The following is a 14,190-nucleotide window of genomic DNA, read 5'->3' as shown; positions in this document are numbered from 1 at the left end:
GCTCAGGAAACACAAGAACTGTTAAATAGAGCCTCAAAAATGGCCTGTTTTGTCCTCAATTATTCAGAAGGATGTGACAAATATTAGGAAAAGTCAGTGCTCCCCTCAGAAATATTGCCAAGAGCAACACTCACCCAAAGATTACAACCACAGGAGCTCACTGAAAGCACTGAAGGGCATAATGATCACTGGAGGGATAAAAAAATCATCATACAAAAGTCAGTGGCCAAAACCAGCAGAACTACCAGTTCTGGTTGCAGGCACAGGTCTAAATTTCTCGAAACTCCTGTATGGAATTTCTGTAGATGCTTGGTCCTCATCTTGCCTCAATTTCCTGCTTATATTAGCAGAGGAAATGGTTCATTCTGTGGCTACAGGGGTGTCCCAGAGATTTTGTGCATCTTCCTTCTCCTCCCTCATTACTTTGTAGAATGAGGGAATCAGGGCCTGCTCAGACATGCTTTAGTCTGTTTTAAAATATTATGAGTTACCATAAAAGTGTCTAAACCTCAACAAGAGGTCTTTTTTTACTTTTCCTAAAACCTTGATTTCAATTGATTTTTTTTCTTGTTGTTGTTTGTTTGTTTTTTCATCTTATATATTCAAAATCCTATAAAAATGACTGATTAGTTTGGCCTTCCTACCATTTCAGACTTGAACTTACCACACCCCATTATGGGCAATATGCATATTTTATAGTACAGCTAAAAATCAGTATAAATAGCCACATTACAATAAATAAATGAACTAGAGGAAATAAATGCTAATCCCCTCAGGCAAATAAAATACCCTTTTTAGAAATCTCAGGAGCTTCAATTTCAGCCCACTCCCATGCCCTGCAATCACATCACTCTCTCAGATTCAGCAGGGTATTAAGTATAAACCCAAATACTCAATCCCCTTGTTTGTGAAAGTCCCAGCTCACTAAAGGTCTTCTCTGTGTTTATTCATGGGATTATTGGTAAATGTGGATTCTCACAGAAATCTCATTCATAATTTCGGAGAATCAAAGTCTATTTGTCAAGCTAAGCTGGGAATGAAATTTCTAACCAAGGAAAAAGTGTTTAAGAGACAGAGCTCCTAAAATTAGTCCTTACCCATTGAGAAAGTCTGTTTGGTTATCATGGCAAGCAGATTAAATCTGGCATGGAATTGCAAGGAGTCTTGCAAGGCTTGTGCCCAGTTTTTGTTGACTTGCAGTTCAGAAGGTGCTCCCAAACTTATACCTGAAAGCATTTTCTCTTTATCACTGCAATGCTCTCCTAATAGAAGTTTGGAGGTCTTGAACAGAGCAAGTTTAGGGTTTCTTCTTCTTGTTTGCCTTCAACTAATTTCCAGTCCCTTTTCAATCTCTTCTTAGATTTCATCTTTTGCTTTCTTGTGACTTTTTTTCCATTGTAAGGAAGTCAGGAAGCTTGTGCTGAATGAGAGACCAAGTTTTAGTGAGGGACTGTCTGTTTTGAGCCTCTGTGTGTGGCTCTCTGACACTTCTGAGACTTATGTCTCAGGTACTCTGATGCAGCACATTTTCTGGGAATTGGTGCATGAAGAAAACACAGACTGTGCATTTTAGGAGGGCTGAATTATCCAAGTCCTCAGAAAGCTCCTGTGCAGCACAGAAAACAACATGTCTCAGTTCTGACATTTTGGGAAGATGCTTAATCCACGAGTCTGGCATTCCAAGGACCCTGCTTGCTATTAGAATTTTTATGCTCTTTCTAGTCTTGGATAGCCTGCTAATGATTGCAGCTGCATTTGCTGGTATCCCAGCAGTCAAGCAGTCATTTCTGTCTCAACATAAAAGTATTTCATCTGGAGTATTCATAGGCCTGAGAGAAGAGGATTTATTTGTTCATGGCTTTTTATTTAAAGCCAGGAAAATAATGTTCTAGCATGAGTTTTCTACCCCCTTCCAATGCCTGTTTCTATTTGCCTGGTATAATCTCTTTTAGGTTTTGCACTTTGCAGTGATGCATCCCCATGCCTGGAATGAGCATCATTGCTGGTCCAAAACAACTTTGCCTGCCATTCCAGGCTCTTGGCACAGTTAAAAAGTCAATTAACAAAAAGAGGCAACTGCAAAATCATTCATGTCATTGCCAATATTTGAATGTTCTTCAGAATGTATTTCTTGAGAATATGATCCTTAAGAAGTGGAGGATGACAAGGAAAACCTACATGTTGTAGGGCTGTGCACAGCTTTATGCAGCCTTCGTGCTACAAAGAGATTCAAAATCTGTTCTGATCCTACAGTGTTGCTGCAAAACTCATCTTTATTCCAGGGGAAATTTGGCATCAGTTATCAACTTCTGCAGGCCCCTGGCAGAACTGTGTGGAGAAGCTAACTTACTGCTTGCCATGCAATATTAATATTTTAATTTTTAATAGGTTTTATGATACAATTTTAATTTTAAATACATTTTCTAACAACATAATTTGCCTGTTCAGCCACTATGCCTTGTAGATACGAAACTGTCACATTTCAAGAAGTATTATGGTTTTGCTTAGACCTTGTTTGTTTTCCCTTTAAGAGCATAAAAACCCAGACTTATGATGAGTTTTAAAGTATGTCATTAACTCCAGGTTCACTGTGTGTAAAACTAGCACAAAATGTTATTCTTTATATTTCCTGCTTACTAAATGTCATTTACCATAACTTACAGTGTAAATGAAACTGAACCTTCTTTTGAAGCATCCAGAAGGTATTATTTCTTTTCTAGTGTATCATAAAACAATCATTAATTTCTTCAGAATTTCCCCAAATCCTCATCTTTGTGCTCTTAAGCCATCTCCCTGTTTCCTTACCATGTTGATAATTGTTTCCTGTGGGATTAATTCATAGACTGTGCAAATCCAGTGGATCCCACACTTCTCCAGCCAGTGAATCACTACCTCTGTCTCTTGTCTGAAAGATGCTCAGCTCCCATCTGACCACAGTGTGAGTTCAGTGTGCTCCTTGCTATGCAAGGCAGAATCTCTAGGTATGAGGCACCATTAGGTGTCTCCTCCCACATGTTCTTGAGTTTTCTGCCCAGCACTGGGTGCCCCATGGTGCCTAACCTGGCATGGGATGGAGCAGGGCACAAAGGGAGCCAGCTCAGCTCCAGCTGAAGCCAAGCAGGGACTCCACCCCTGGCTCCAGGTTTAAAAGAAAGACAAGCTCCACTAAAAGTATGTCATAAATGAGAGAGAGGTAGTGGCACACAGAGCTGTGGTTTGGAGCCACACCATGGTTTGCTGCCCCATAATCTTGAGGACGTATTTCATACAAGCGCATATGAACAGCTAAAACTCCTGGAAGTTTTGGGATATTGCTGACAGCTTCTAACCAGCTGTTTCTCCTGCCTTAGCACCCCTCTCTCAATAGTAAATCCTACATGTTTACAAGTAAAGCTAAGCAAATGTTTGGGTGGAAGCAATACCATCAAAGAGACAAAGCAAAGGAACCTCATTGTGGCCTTCCAGAACCAGTATGAAGCCTAAAGAAAAGATGGAGAGAGACTCTTTACAAGGGCCTGGAGTGACAGGACAAGGGAAATGGCTTCACACTGACAGAGAGCAGATTTAGATTGGATATTAGAAAAAAATTCTTTATTGAATGTGTAGTGAGGCCCTGATACAGACTGCTCAGAAGCTGTGGCAGCCCCATCCCTGGAAACTGTGGCTGCCCCATCCCTGGAAGTGTTCAAGGCCAGGTTGGATGGAGATCTGAGCAAGCTGGGCTAGTGGAAGGTGTCCCAGCCCATGAAAGGGGTTGGAACAAGATGATCTTTAAGGTCCCTTCCAACACAGGCCGTTCCATGATTCTCTAAGTGTTCAGATCCATGAGCTGGTGCCAGTTCACACCTCCTTCCTCACATCACCTTGGGCATCTCAGAAAAATTTCTGAAATTATATGACCATTTTTGCTGCTGTACCTTAGAAAAACAGACAGAAGTAAAGAACATTCATGCCCCTATTGACAAATGTCAATAGGCATTTAGACACATTTAAGGTATGTCTAATAAATCCTTGGGAGGCTCCCTGTGATTTCTTCCCAATCTGTATTAAACTGCCCTCTTTTCCAATATCATAGAGGATCTAATAAACTGAAAGGGAAAAAAGTATTCACTGAGAAAAAAGTATTTATATGTGTGGCCACATAAAATAATCTCACACTTCAGAAAGCAGCAAGTGTGCCAATGCCATTTGAACAGTGCCTTTTCCCTTCGTGTTTTCATGTTAAGAGAAAATAATGCCAAATAACTATTCCCGTGGGAATTTAATATTTCTAGTATAATTTGCAATTTGCTTTTGGATTTGAATTGCAATTACTAGATTGAGGTAGGTACCAGCCTTTTATAGTAGAATAGAATGCAACCCAGAGTGTAGATTTTGCCATCAGGGGAGAGAGTGGGTGATGTTCTAACAAAAGCATTGAATTTAAAACTCTTCCCTTCTTTTTGTTTTGCTCATGCATTTCCCTGTGTTTTTCTGAATGCACATTCATGAAATTAACTTTAAAAAACCTGATTATCAGACATTCTATAGTGTGAGGGCTTTGTTTCTTACTAAAGCTCTATGTCTGTCTGCAGTAGGAACAGGTACTCCGTGGCTTATGCAGCTCAGAAGCCGTGGCTGCTCAATGCCACCGTGGAGGAGAACATCATCTTTGGCAGCCCCTTTAATAAGCAGAGGTAAATATCCACCTCCTTGCAAAAACACCTGGCAGCTCCTTTTAAAGAGGGCTTTTTGGCATCTTCTGGAGGATGTTTGTAGATTCTGGAAAATATCAATCAGTGCATGCTAAACCTGTGGTGGATTTAGCTGACCTGACTCAGAGGAAGGTTTCTGGTTTAAGCCAGGATGCTCCTCTAACCAGAGCACATGTCCAAGATGTTTGTGAGAAATCCCACAGTGGCAGTGGCTCTCCATAGAATACAGCTGAAGCCGTATGTGTCATTTCCAAGGTGAGAAGAATCCCATCTCTGGAGACTACTTATGTAATTGTCTTTTGTTTCATGGAGCCCAAGGTTGCCAAAGGACTCTGGAAACAGGGATTCTAGGCATGTTTCCACTGAGTTTATGTGCTAATCCTGCTGTGATCAAGTTACTGGAGCAGCCACTTTCCAAAAACAGCATTTATGGAGATGGGGTGCCTCCAGGGAATGGCCTTAATTCTTCCTTTAGAAATACAGGAGAAGGAAGTGTGAAAGCTGAGGTGCACAGCTTCTATTGTGCCTACCCAGCACCTGCTTCTTCCAGCCTTCTAAAAGGTCAATTAACAAATGTGGTAAAAGTGACTGGACTTAAGGAAAACAAATTGCTGAGTTTTCAAAGGCAACACTCTCTCTGTTTTCGGTTACTGAAAATACACCCAGTTGCTCTCAGTCTGTGTTGTGTTAAGATGTATGACTCCATTCTGGCTTGATAAAACCTAACCATGACCAAATGCCTCAAAATCCAGAAAAGCACCAACATTTCAGGGACCAGATTCTTCAGCCACTGCATCCATCAGCTTGTTTCACTAGCTGCAAAGGGGCAAGGCTGAATTTCATCACTCATATAGTCTGATCTCAGCTGCTCATCAGCAGATCACCTGCTACAGACCAGAAATCTCATCAAAAAAATTTCGAAATTTTGCAAGTGGTTTTGCTGGTTCTGGTATGACCAGAAGCACTGTAAGGATCCTTTGTCCTGTAACATCACTCCAAAGAAAATGAAGAGGCATTTAAAGGGGGAAGAATAAAAGCTCAATGGAAAATGTCTTCAAACGCTCTGGAGTCCAACAAAACAACTCCATGATAGGGAGGAATGTATTCAATAATTTACATAATTAAAAACAGTCTTGCCAATAAAGGCTTCTCATAAAGATGTAATTTTTTTACAATGTTTCATTTACAATGCTCTAGGATTATTTCTCAATAATCATTTTGCCCTACTTATTTTAACAATTATCCAGCCATCACAGAGCAATAAAAGCTTCGTGGTGACATCTACCTGGAGGTTTTTGTGTTAGCAGTGAGTGGCTGGGTAAACAATTGCAATGACCACGTTGTTTTTCCAGGTACAAGGCTGTTACAGATGCCTGTTCTCTGCAGCCTGACATTGACTTACTGCCATTTGGTGACCAGACAGAAATTGGAGAAAGGGTAAATAATGTGAATGCTTTAGTCTCTGCTTGGCCTTTGTATTAAGAAGATACATGTCTTCTGATGACACTGATGACATCCTGATGTCACTCAGACAGTTCTAGTCTGTATTGGGCTGCCAGACTGGTAAATAATTGTAATTCACCAAGGGTTACTACCCAAAAAAGTTGAAATCTCTTCAGCTTCTTCAGCTATTTCTCAAATGGGATTTCTTGACCAAAGTCTCCCATATTTTGCTTGCAGAATTTGATGCTGGTATTGGTTACATTTTCAATTTAAAAAGCCTACTTGTGCTCAGAGCAGCTTTTCATAATTTACACTTATGCATGAATAACAACTTTTCTTCTGACATTATATGAGGACTATGCTTGTTTATCAATAGAATTAGCATTTTAATGACGTTTTTTATTTACTATAAATCCTATAATTGTAAAAAAATCACATTTCCAAAGGCCTGTCATAATGTTTATTCAAAGATGCCTATTTCTGATCCATTTGAATCATTAGGGGATTAATTTAAGTGGAGGCCAACGACAGAGAATCTGTGTAGCTCGAGCGCTCTACCAGAACACCAACATTGTCTTCTTGGTAAGATTTTTCTTTTTCACATGGAGCACGCAAAGTTAGTAAAAAACCGTAATTCCATATATTTAGTTTATATTTAAAAGACCTATGGGGACTTCCATTCAACTCCAAAACCAAACTATAGAGAGGCAGCGTCAAAACATCCTGGGAGACCGATGAAGGCGGGAATTTCTGCACAGATTTACGCTGGAAGAGTGGAACAGATTGTCTTAACTCCTTCTTGCTCTCAGTGGTGACCTACTATCAGCAGAGTCCCACAGAAATCAGCAGGATTACTGATAAGGAACCATCATGAACAGTCTGAGGGCTCAGCACTCTCCTGCAGAGTGCTGTGGAGTTGGACAGCTTTTCCCTTCTCTGATATTACTTTCAAGGCATATTAGGAATTTCAGGAGGTTAATGAAAGGGCTGTTTGAGCCTCTTCAAAATTAAGGAGAGACTTCTTGAAGAAAAAATGTTTACATATTGATATCCTTATCTGAATGTTGCCTTATTTCCAGCCACACTCACTGTAAAGACCAAGCATGTATGTAGTTTAGTTTGGAGGAAATCAGAAGAGTTGCTAACTCTGCTTTAATTTTCCTGTGCCAGTTTCACACCAAAATTGGGCCCATGTTTGGCTTTGGATCCTGACATTTTCAAATTTGGATGGGAAATTTCAGTTCTGGTGTTCCTGCACTCTGTTAGTGAGGCACCAGCACTACACACAGCCAGACACAAGAAATGAAGCTGAGTCCATTGCTCTGAACTGAAGAGCAGTGGATTCCAGCTCAGTGGAGCACAGCCCTCTGACTGGGCCATAGTCACTAGAGAGAGATGAAACATCAGTAAAGACAGATGCTTCCTATTTTAAAAATACTTTTTTAGGGATAAACCTCACTTTTGTATCCTGTTCTAATATTTTTCAATTTGATGTGGTTGCAGGATGACCCATTCTCTGCGCTGGACATTCACTTAAGCGATCACTTAATGCAGGAAGGAATTTTGAAGTTTCTGCAAGAAGACAAGAGGACTCTTGTTCTGGTGACACATAAATTACAATATCTGCCACATGCTGACTGGGTAAGAGAAGAGGTACCAGGGGAAAATTTGCTAAGGATGATTGCCAGAAGCAGGCATCAGGATATTATTGAAAAATTGAAAAATTCCCATCAGAATTGAAATTTTATTCAGAGGCTTGCTACTCTAAGCAGTCTTGGCAATTCCTGAAGTTAACACCATAACATTTAATGGGATTATTGCTTTTCTCTGCAATACAGTCCCTCCTTAATTCTGTATGCCATGTGGCTAACTGCCACTTTAGCTAACACAGATTTTATAGTGGAAGAACTATTTATTTTTACATTATTTGAGTAGAGTTTTTTTGTTCATTAAAAGGCCTGGAGAATGCAACTGTCTATCCCTTCTTTTCAATGCTTTTTCCTGTCTGATTGCAGGAAAGCATGACTTATACAAGTTTCAGTTTATGAGCTGAGACAGCAAACTTAAGAAGTTATTAATAAAATATTGAATAAAATTAAGACAGAAATTTGCATAATGGTATTGTCACTAATGGTGAGACATATCTTGTAGGATCCAGGTCAGTGATTATGGTATCTGTGTTGTTGAGTGCTGGGTGCTTTCTCCCCTAGATCATAGCAATGAAGGATGGAATGGTGCTTAGAGAAGGGACACTAAAAGATATCCAAAACAAGGATGTTGAGCTATATGAACACTGGAAAACTCTGATGAATCGCCAAGATCAAGAGTTGGAAAAGGTAAATAGAGCATTTAGGCAAGGATGACTTTTCTGCAAAGAAATATTTGTCATTCAATTTCAAAGAAACCCAAACCATGTCTGAAGCACATTTTCAACTTGACTTTAGGGCAAAACCACATGACCTGTAAGGAGTTTTAGGGGCTGGAATAGATTGTCCAGGAAGTGTGTGTTATATCCATCATGGATGGTTTGTACGCACATCCTAGCCAAGAAACCCTTGGAAATGTGATGCACAACTGATCCCTTGGTGTGGCAAGGGTTGCACCCAGAGGCTTCCTATGGTATCTCTTACCCTTTTATTCTGTTATTGCCATGGACATTTAGGATTCTCTAAAGACTATTTTTAAAGTTTTTTCCATTCCAGAAGAGAGGGAATGAAAGAATGACAGAGAGAGGGAAAGAAGTGGGCAAAGTTGAATTCTCTGAAATTTAAATTGAAAAATACTGTGTTTTTTCCATTCTGTAAGTTAAATGATCCATATAAAGTCTCTTTGAGATTACTGCAAGTACTACTACAATTTTTGAACAGCTAAGCTCTCAAATTAATAAATGACCTTTAAATTAATATAATCTATTATTAATAAATAATAATAATAATAATGATAACCTAATTATTCCAGGATATGGAAGCTGACCAGACAACTCTTGAGAGAAAAACCCTTAGAAGGGCCATGTACCCCAGAGAATCCAAGTCACAACTGGAAGATGAAGATGAAGGTTTGTTTTACAATTTCACTTTCTCTAACACCATTTTTCATTGCCTTTCCACTTTAATAGCTGGCAGTTCTTAGCAGCAAAGTGTAACTCTATTGATGACACTTGGTAATAATAGTGGAAAGTCCAACATTTTGACCTGTTTGCAATAGGACTTGTTCAAGGGATTCTCCATATATTTCCCTAAACATCATGCAGAGATAAGGATGTATCAAAACAAGTTAATGTCTTTGCTAACTCACAGTGCCTGGAGTTATTGTGGGATGAGATAGAAGTACAACAACATTAAAAATTGTAAAGGAAAAAAAATGTGGTAGCTGTCAAGAGCATGTGAACATTTTCTTTCCTTGGGGAAATTTCCCTCCTGCAGGGCCGTGAGAGATATATTCTTATTATCTGCAATAAAAAAATTAAATTTCATGTTTATACATCTCTGAAATAAATTTTTTTCCGCAGCAGAAATCTTCTACCATTTGTGTTTCAATAGCATGCGATCAATTATTATTTTAGTACTATTGACTGAAGGGAAAATTGAACTTGTTCATGCAAACAGATGATGAAGTGTCTGGATGGAAAAGTTTGGAGGGTTTTTAAAATCTTCCAAATTGCTCTTCTGACTGTATAATAAAAACTGATCAACTGGTTGGGAAAGGCCTGGTCTCTGCTCCAAATAATAAATAGTGAAGACTTGGTTTATAAAAACTTTTTCTTAACAAAACTGTGACAAGTCAAAGACTGGCAAACTCTAGAATAGCTAAAGAGAGCAGGGGAAGTCTTACGAAAATGTGTCTGAAGTGTTTGCTGTTCTTAAATGACAAATTGAATTTTGACTTTAAATTCAAAGCAGAAGAAAAAAATGCCCAACAAATCCAGTAAAACAAGGTATAGTTATTATTGAATCCATGCTAACTTGATCAAATGTCTGAGTCACAGAGGAGGAAGAGGAAGAAGATGAAGATGATAACATGTCAACTGTCTTGAGGCTCAGGACAAAGATGCCATGGAAAACCTGTTGGAGATATCTAACCTCTGGAGGATTTTTTTTACTCTTTCTGATGATTTTCTCCAAGCTGTTGAAACACTCAGTTATTGTGGCCATAGATTACTGGCTTGCTACATGGACATCCATGGACAATGCAAATGAAGCCAGGAATGCTGATGAGGATAAGAGCAAAGAGAAGGTGAGCCAGATATTGAAGCCTGACAAGGAAAAAAATGAAAAAAAAAAACATGTTCTAAAGTAATGTTCTGCTTTTCATCTAGAAGCCAGCTGGATTGAAATCACAGGTAGATTATTATACAGGATGAATGGATTCTTAATGTTAAAATAAGGCAATTCAAATTTTATCAATAATTTTGACAATTCAGAACTCAAACAGAAGAATATTTGAGGGTAGAAAAATATCTGACCTTTCAAAGTAAGGAGCCTTATACTAAACTTTTCCATCTGGATTTTACAACTGGTCTTCTAAGTCAATGACCCCACTTTCCTAAGTACTGGCTGTCAAGTAGTTTTTTTCCTGCCAGAAAAATATTAATGGAAGTCTTCAATTGTTCTGCTAAAGTACAATCTGCTTATAGCTGTAAATTTGACTCAAGTACAAGATCTCATGGAATCCACTTACTAGACTTTCAGAAGGCTTAAATGTGCTATAACCCTGGCAGATCAGTTTAGGATTTGCTCTGTGATTTTCATAATGCTTGAACTTACTAAAGTGGAACTTTCCAACGTCTCTCAAATGCCTTAATTCTTGAGAGGTTCTACTTGGTTTCCCTGTTTCTTGGCTAACAATCCTTTCTTTTTGTCCACATAATCAGTCTTCACAGCTCTAAGAGCTACCATTTCAAGGTCTTGAGGGGTAGAATAGAGTGAGGGATCTTAGACCTGCCAGAACTTCTAATTATGTGGACTAAATGAATTGCAGTTCCATCACGGCAGTTCCATCATATTTCTTTTATTTCCCAAAGATGATATATAATTATGTAATACAAGAGATAAGATATTGTAGCTGATGGGCACTAGGTACCTTGGGAACTTCCTAGCAGAAAAGAAAAATGGGTGATTATTTCTAGGATTGATGTATTTGTCATTCCATTAGACTTATCATGTAGCTGTCTTCAGCATCCTCTCTGGAGCTGGGATTGTCCTTTGCCTCATCACATCCCTGACTGTGGAGTGGATGGGCCTCACAGCAGCCAAGAACCTGCACCATAATCTCCTCAACAAGATCATCCTTGGGCCAATCAGGTACAGCAAAAATTATGTCCATGGAAAGCTACATGGTCAAAACCTGTCCTCTTTGTAGCTTCAAGGTTACTCCAAGGAAAAGACCTTGAATTTGACCTGTTTCCTTCAAGACCTCAGAAAGGGAAAATAATTAGTGAGATAACCATGGGGGGGGAAACATTCCATGAAAGAACGTGAAATTTTGCCCATTTTTTATTTGGCTGGAATGTTTCAGAAAGCTGGTACCCCTTCAGGGTGCTCAAGGGCAGCCCTGAGGGCAGTTCATGCTCCAGGGCACCTAGCTCCAGCTCTGGGCAATGGCTATGATGTCAGACCATGTGGGCACCAAGGCTTCTTCTGTGCACAATACTCAGGGTCTCACAGGCAGCAGAATGGCCAAAGGATGCCTGAAGAACAAATAAATTTGTCACAGTGCTTCCCAACATCTGGGGTTAGTGCCCATAAGAAGGAGGCTGAGCAGCAGCCAAGAACAGGCTGTGATCTTTGGAAGAGATCTTAAATCCTGATGGAGCAAGAAGGAAAGATCAGGACAGAAGACAGCAGGTTTGTGGAAGAGGAGACAATTTTTTTTCCAGGGGAAAGTGCCAAAAGAAGCATTTAGACAGTTAAGATGCAGATAAGATGATCTGGCATGTTATTCATATTTATTGCTTTGTTTTAGACAATGGCTGTACATAGCTCTGTTTTCTGTCTGACTGGACTTTAAATCCAAGCCTGGAATTCCTCTACAGGTTACTTTTTGGTTTTAATTTGTCCAATAGGTTCTTTGACATGACTCCGCTGGGGCTAATTCTGAATCGCTTCTCTGCTGATACAAATATCATTGATCAGGTAGATGTAGCAATATATTCTGTTCTATTATCCTGACTCTGCAAATTTTCATGTAGATCTGAATAAGATGATGTACTAAAATATTCAGTAGAGAAAGGCATAGCAAAACCAGGCTCAGGGAATGATAATAGGGACACTCAAAAAGTACACACATTTGTAATAATGCGGGCAAGTAACACTTAAAATAAACATAGTGGGAGGTGGTGGCTCTTAATTTCTTCATATGCAGAATGGTTGATTCTGTTGGAAGATCTGGATTAAGAAAACATCAGATTTTGGACTTGAAACAGGAAACACAGTAAAACATAACAACTTTGAATATATGGGAGTAGGTATGACAAATAAATGTTCCACCATGGCTGGCAGAACTTGTGGATTTAAAGCATCCAGGGAGAGGAAGAGCTTTCACTATGACTGTGCATTAAAATTTTTGGATGAACAATAATGCTGAATGTAAGGTTGATGGGAATATGGAATAAAAATTATGAGACAGAGCATTCTACTTCTCTAAATATCTGGCATATCAAGAACAATTTTCTCTTCCTTGCCTGATATATAAATGAGGTGGAAATGGCTCCTATTTCCCCATGATCTTTTAAACTCTGACCTTCAGAAAACAAAAACCTACTGACTCATTTTTTAACTCCTGTACATTTGGCTATGAGACCAACAGAAACAGAAAGACTCCTGATATTAGGAGAACATCAATGAGTATCTAGTGGTATTATTTCACTTTTCTGATAGGAAAAGGTGTATAGTGCTGCTACCAGGATTTTTTTCTTCATGGATGTTTTTCACTTCCCTCTAGCACATCCCTCCCACACTGGAGTCTCTGACCAGATCCACCTTGCTCTGCCTGTCAGCCATTGGGATGATCTCCTATGCCACTCCATGGTTCCTTGTAGCCCTCGTGCCCCTGGGCATAGCATTTTATTTCATCCAGAAATACTTCAGGGTTGCTTCCAAGTGCGTATTAAAGAACTGTCCTGAAAGTTTCCTCCATGAAATATTGTACATAAGAACTGTAATGGAATATGAGGTTGTAGGAGCTAAAAAAGGGGGAAATGGTCATGGCATCCTGCTTTTGATCCTGATGCAGGAGTTTGAGACATGCACTGGGGAATCTTCCCAACTGACCTGGCTATAAATGGGGTATCTGGGGAAGTAACACCAACTGAATGCATTTTTTTGGCTCTAGAGTGAGATGAACATGAAGTTTGCTAATCAGCTGAGTTTGCATCTGGTCAAAACTCCTCCTTGACATTTGAGCATTAGTAGAGAACATAAAATAATTCCCTGGATTAACATCAATCATAGTTTTTCCTTCATATTGGGGAAAAAAACTCCACAGAAAGTAATTTCCACTGTAGAGTGTTCCATATTCAGGGTGGCTTGGCTGGGTGTAAAGAGTACAGTTTTTTCAGCAAAATGAGAGTCATGCTTCTGGTGCTAAATTTATTTTATAATTTCATAAAAAATCTTCAGGAAGCCAGTTTTTTCTTAAATTCAATCCCTTAGTCTTTTGTTATCAGCCAGAATATTCCAAGATTTATTTAGAAGAAAACTCTGTAATCAGAATTCACAAAGCAGAAATGTTTAAATCTGAAATAAGTTGCTTAATTTCTCTGAGATTTTTCAGAAACTTTGTTCTTGCCCCACCAAACCTCCAAAATGAAGCTGTGTGTGGCAGTACACCAGATCTCAAGGTGGCTGACAAATCAGGAGACCTGGTTTTCACTCTCAAATTATTCTGTTAATTTAAACTCTTTTAAATCGCTTGAGATGTGACTTGTGTTCTTTTGATGGGCAATAGAAATGAAAACATCCAATTTATTTCCCTAAAAATTAGTCTTGGGAAATGTAGGATGAAGGAATAGCTTCAGCCAGTATTAGTAACTCACTTGCATGCAGTCCTTTGCAGG

General features: G+C 39.1%; 1 protein-coding gene across 1 annotated transcript in view; it reads left to right on the top strand.

The window, feature by feature from the left end:
- The window catches only part of ABCC9 (ATP binding cassette subfamily C member 9), a 70,499-nt gene that overhangs the window by 37,900 nt on the left and 18,409 nt on the right, over positions 1-14,190 (top strand). Inside the window, exons 21-30 of the mRNA XM_030959611.1 lie at positions 4,575-4,676; positions 6,047-6,131; positions 6,639-6,719; positions 7,641-7,778; positions 8,348-8,473; positions 9,096-9,192; positions 10,123-10,370; positions 11,289-11,437; positions 12,199-12,268; positions 13,077-13,234. Coding sequence (XP_030815471.1) covers positions 4,575-4,676; positions 6,047-6,131; positions 6,639-6,719; positions 7,641-7,778; positions 8,348-8,473; positions 9,096-9,192; positions 10,123-10,370; positions 11,289-11,437; positions 12,199-12,268; positions 13,077-13,234 — 1,254 coding nt within the window. The remainder of the gene's footprint in view (positions 1-4,574; positions 4,677-6,046; positions 6,132-6,638; positions 6,720-7,640; positions 7,779-8,347; positions 8,474-9,095; positions 9,193-10,122; positions 10,371-11,288; positions 11,438-12,198; positions 12,269-13,076; positions 13,235-14,190) is intronic.

This window comes from Camarhynchus parvulus, chromosome 1A (assembly GCF_901933205.1).
Source record: "Camarhynchus parvulus chromosome 1A, STF_HiC, whole genome shotgun sequence".
Lineage (NCBI taxonomy): Eukaryota > Metazoa > Chordata > Aves > Passeriformes > Thraupidae > Camarhynchus > Camarhynchus parvulus.
This window is presented reverse-complemented; position numbering and strand designations above follow the sequence as displayed.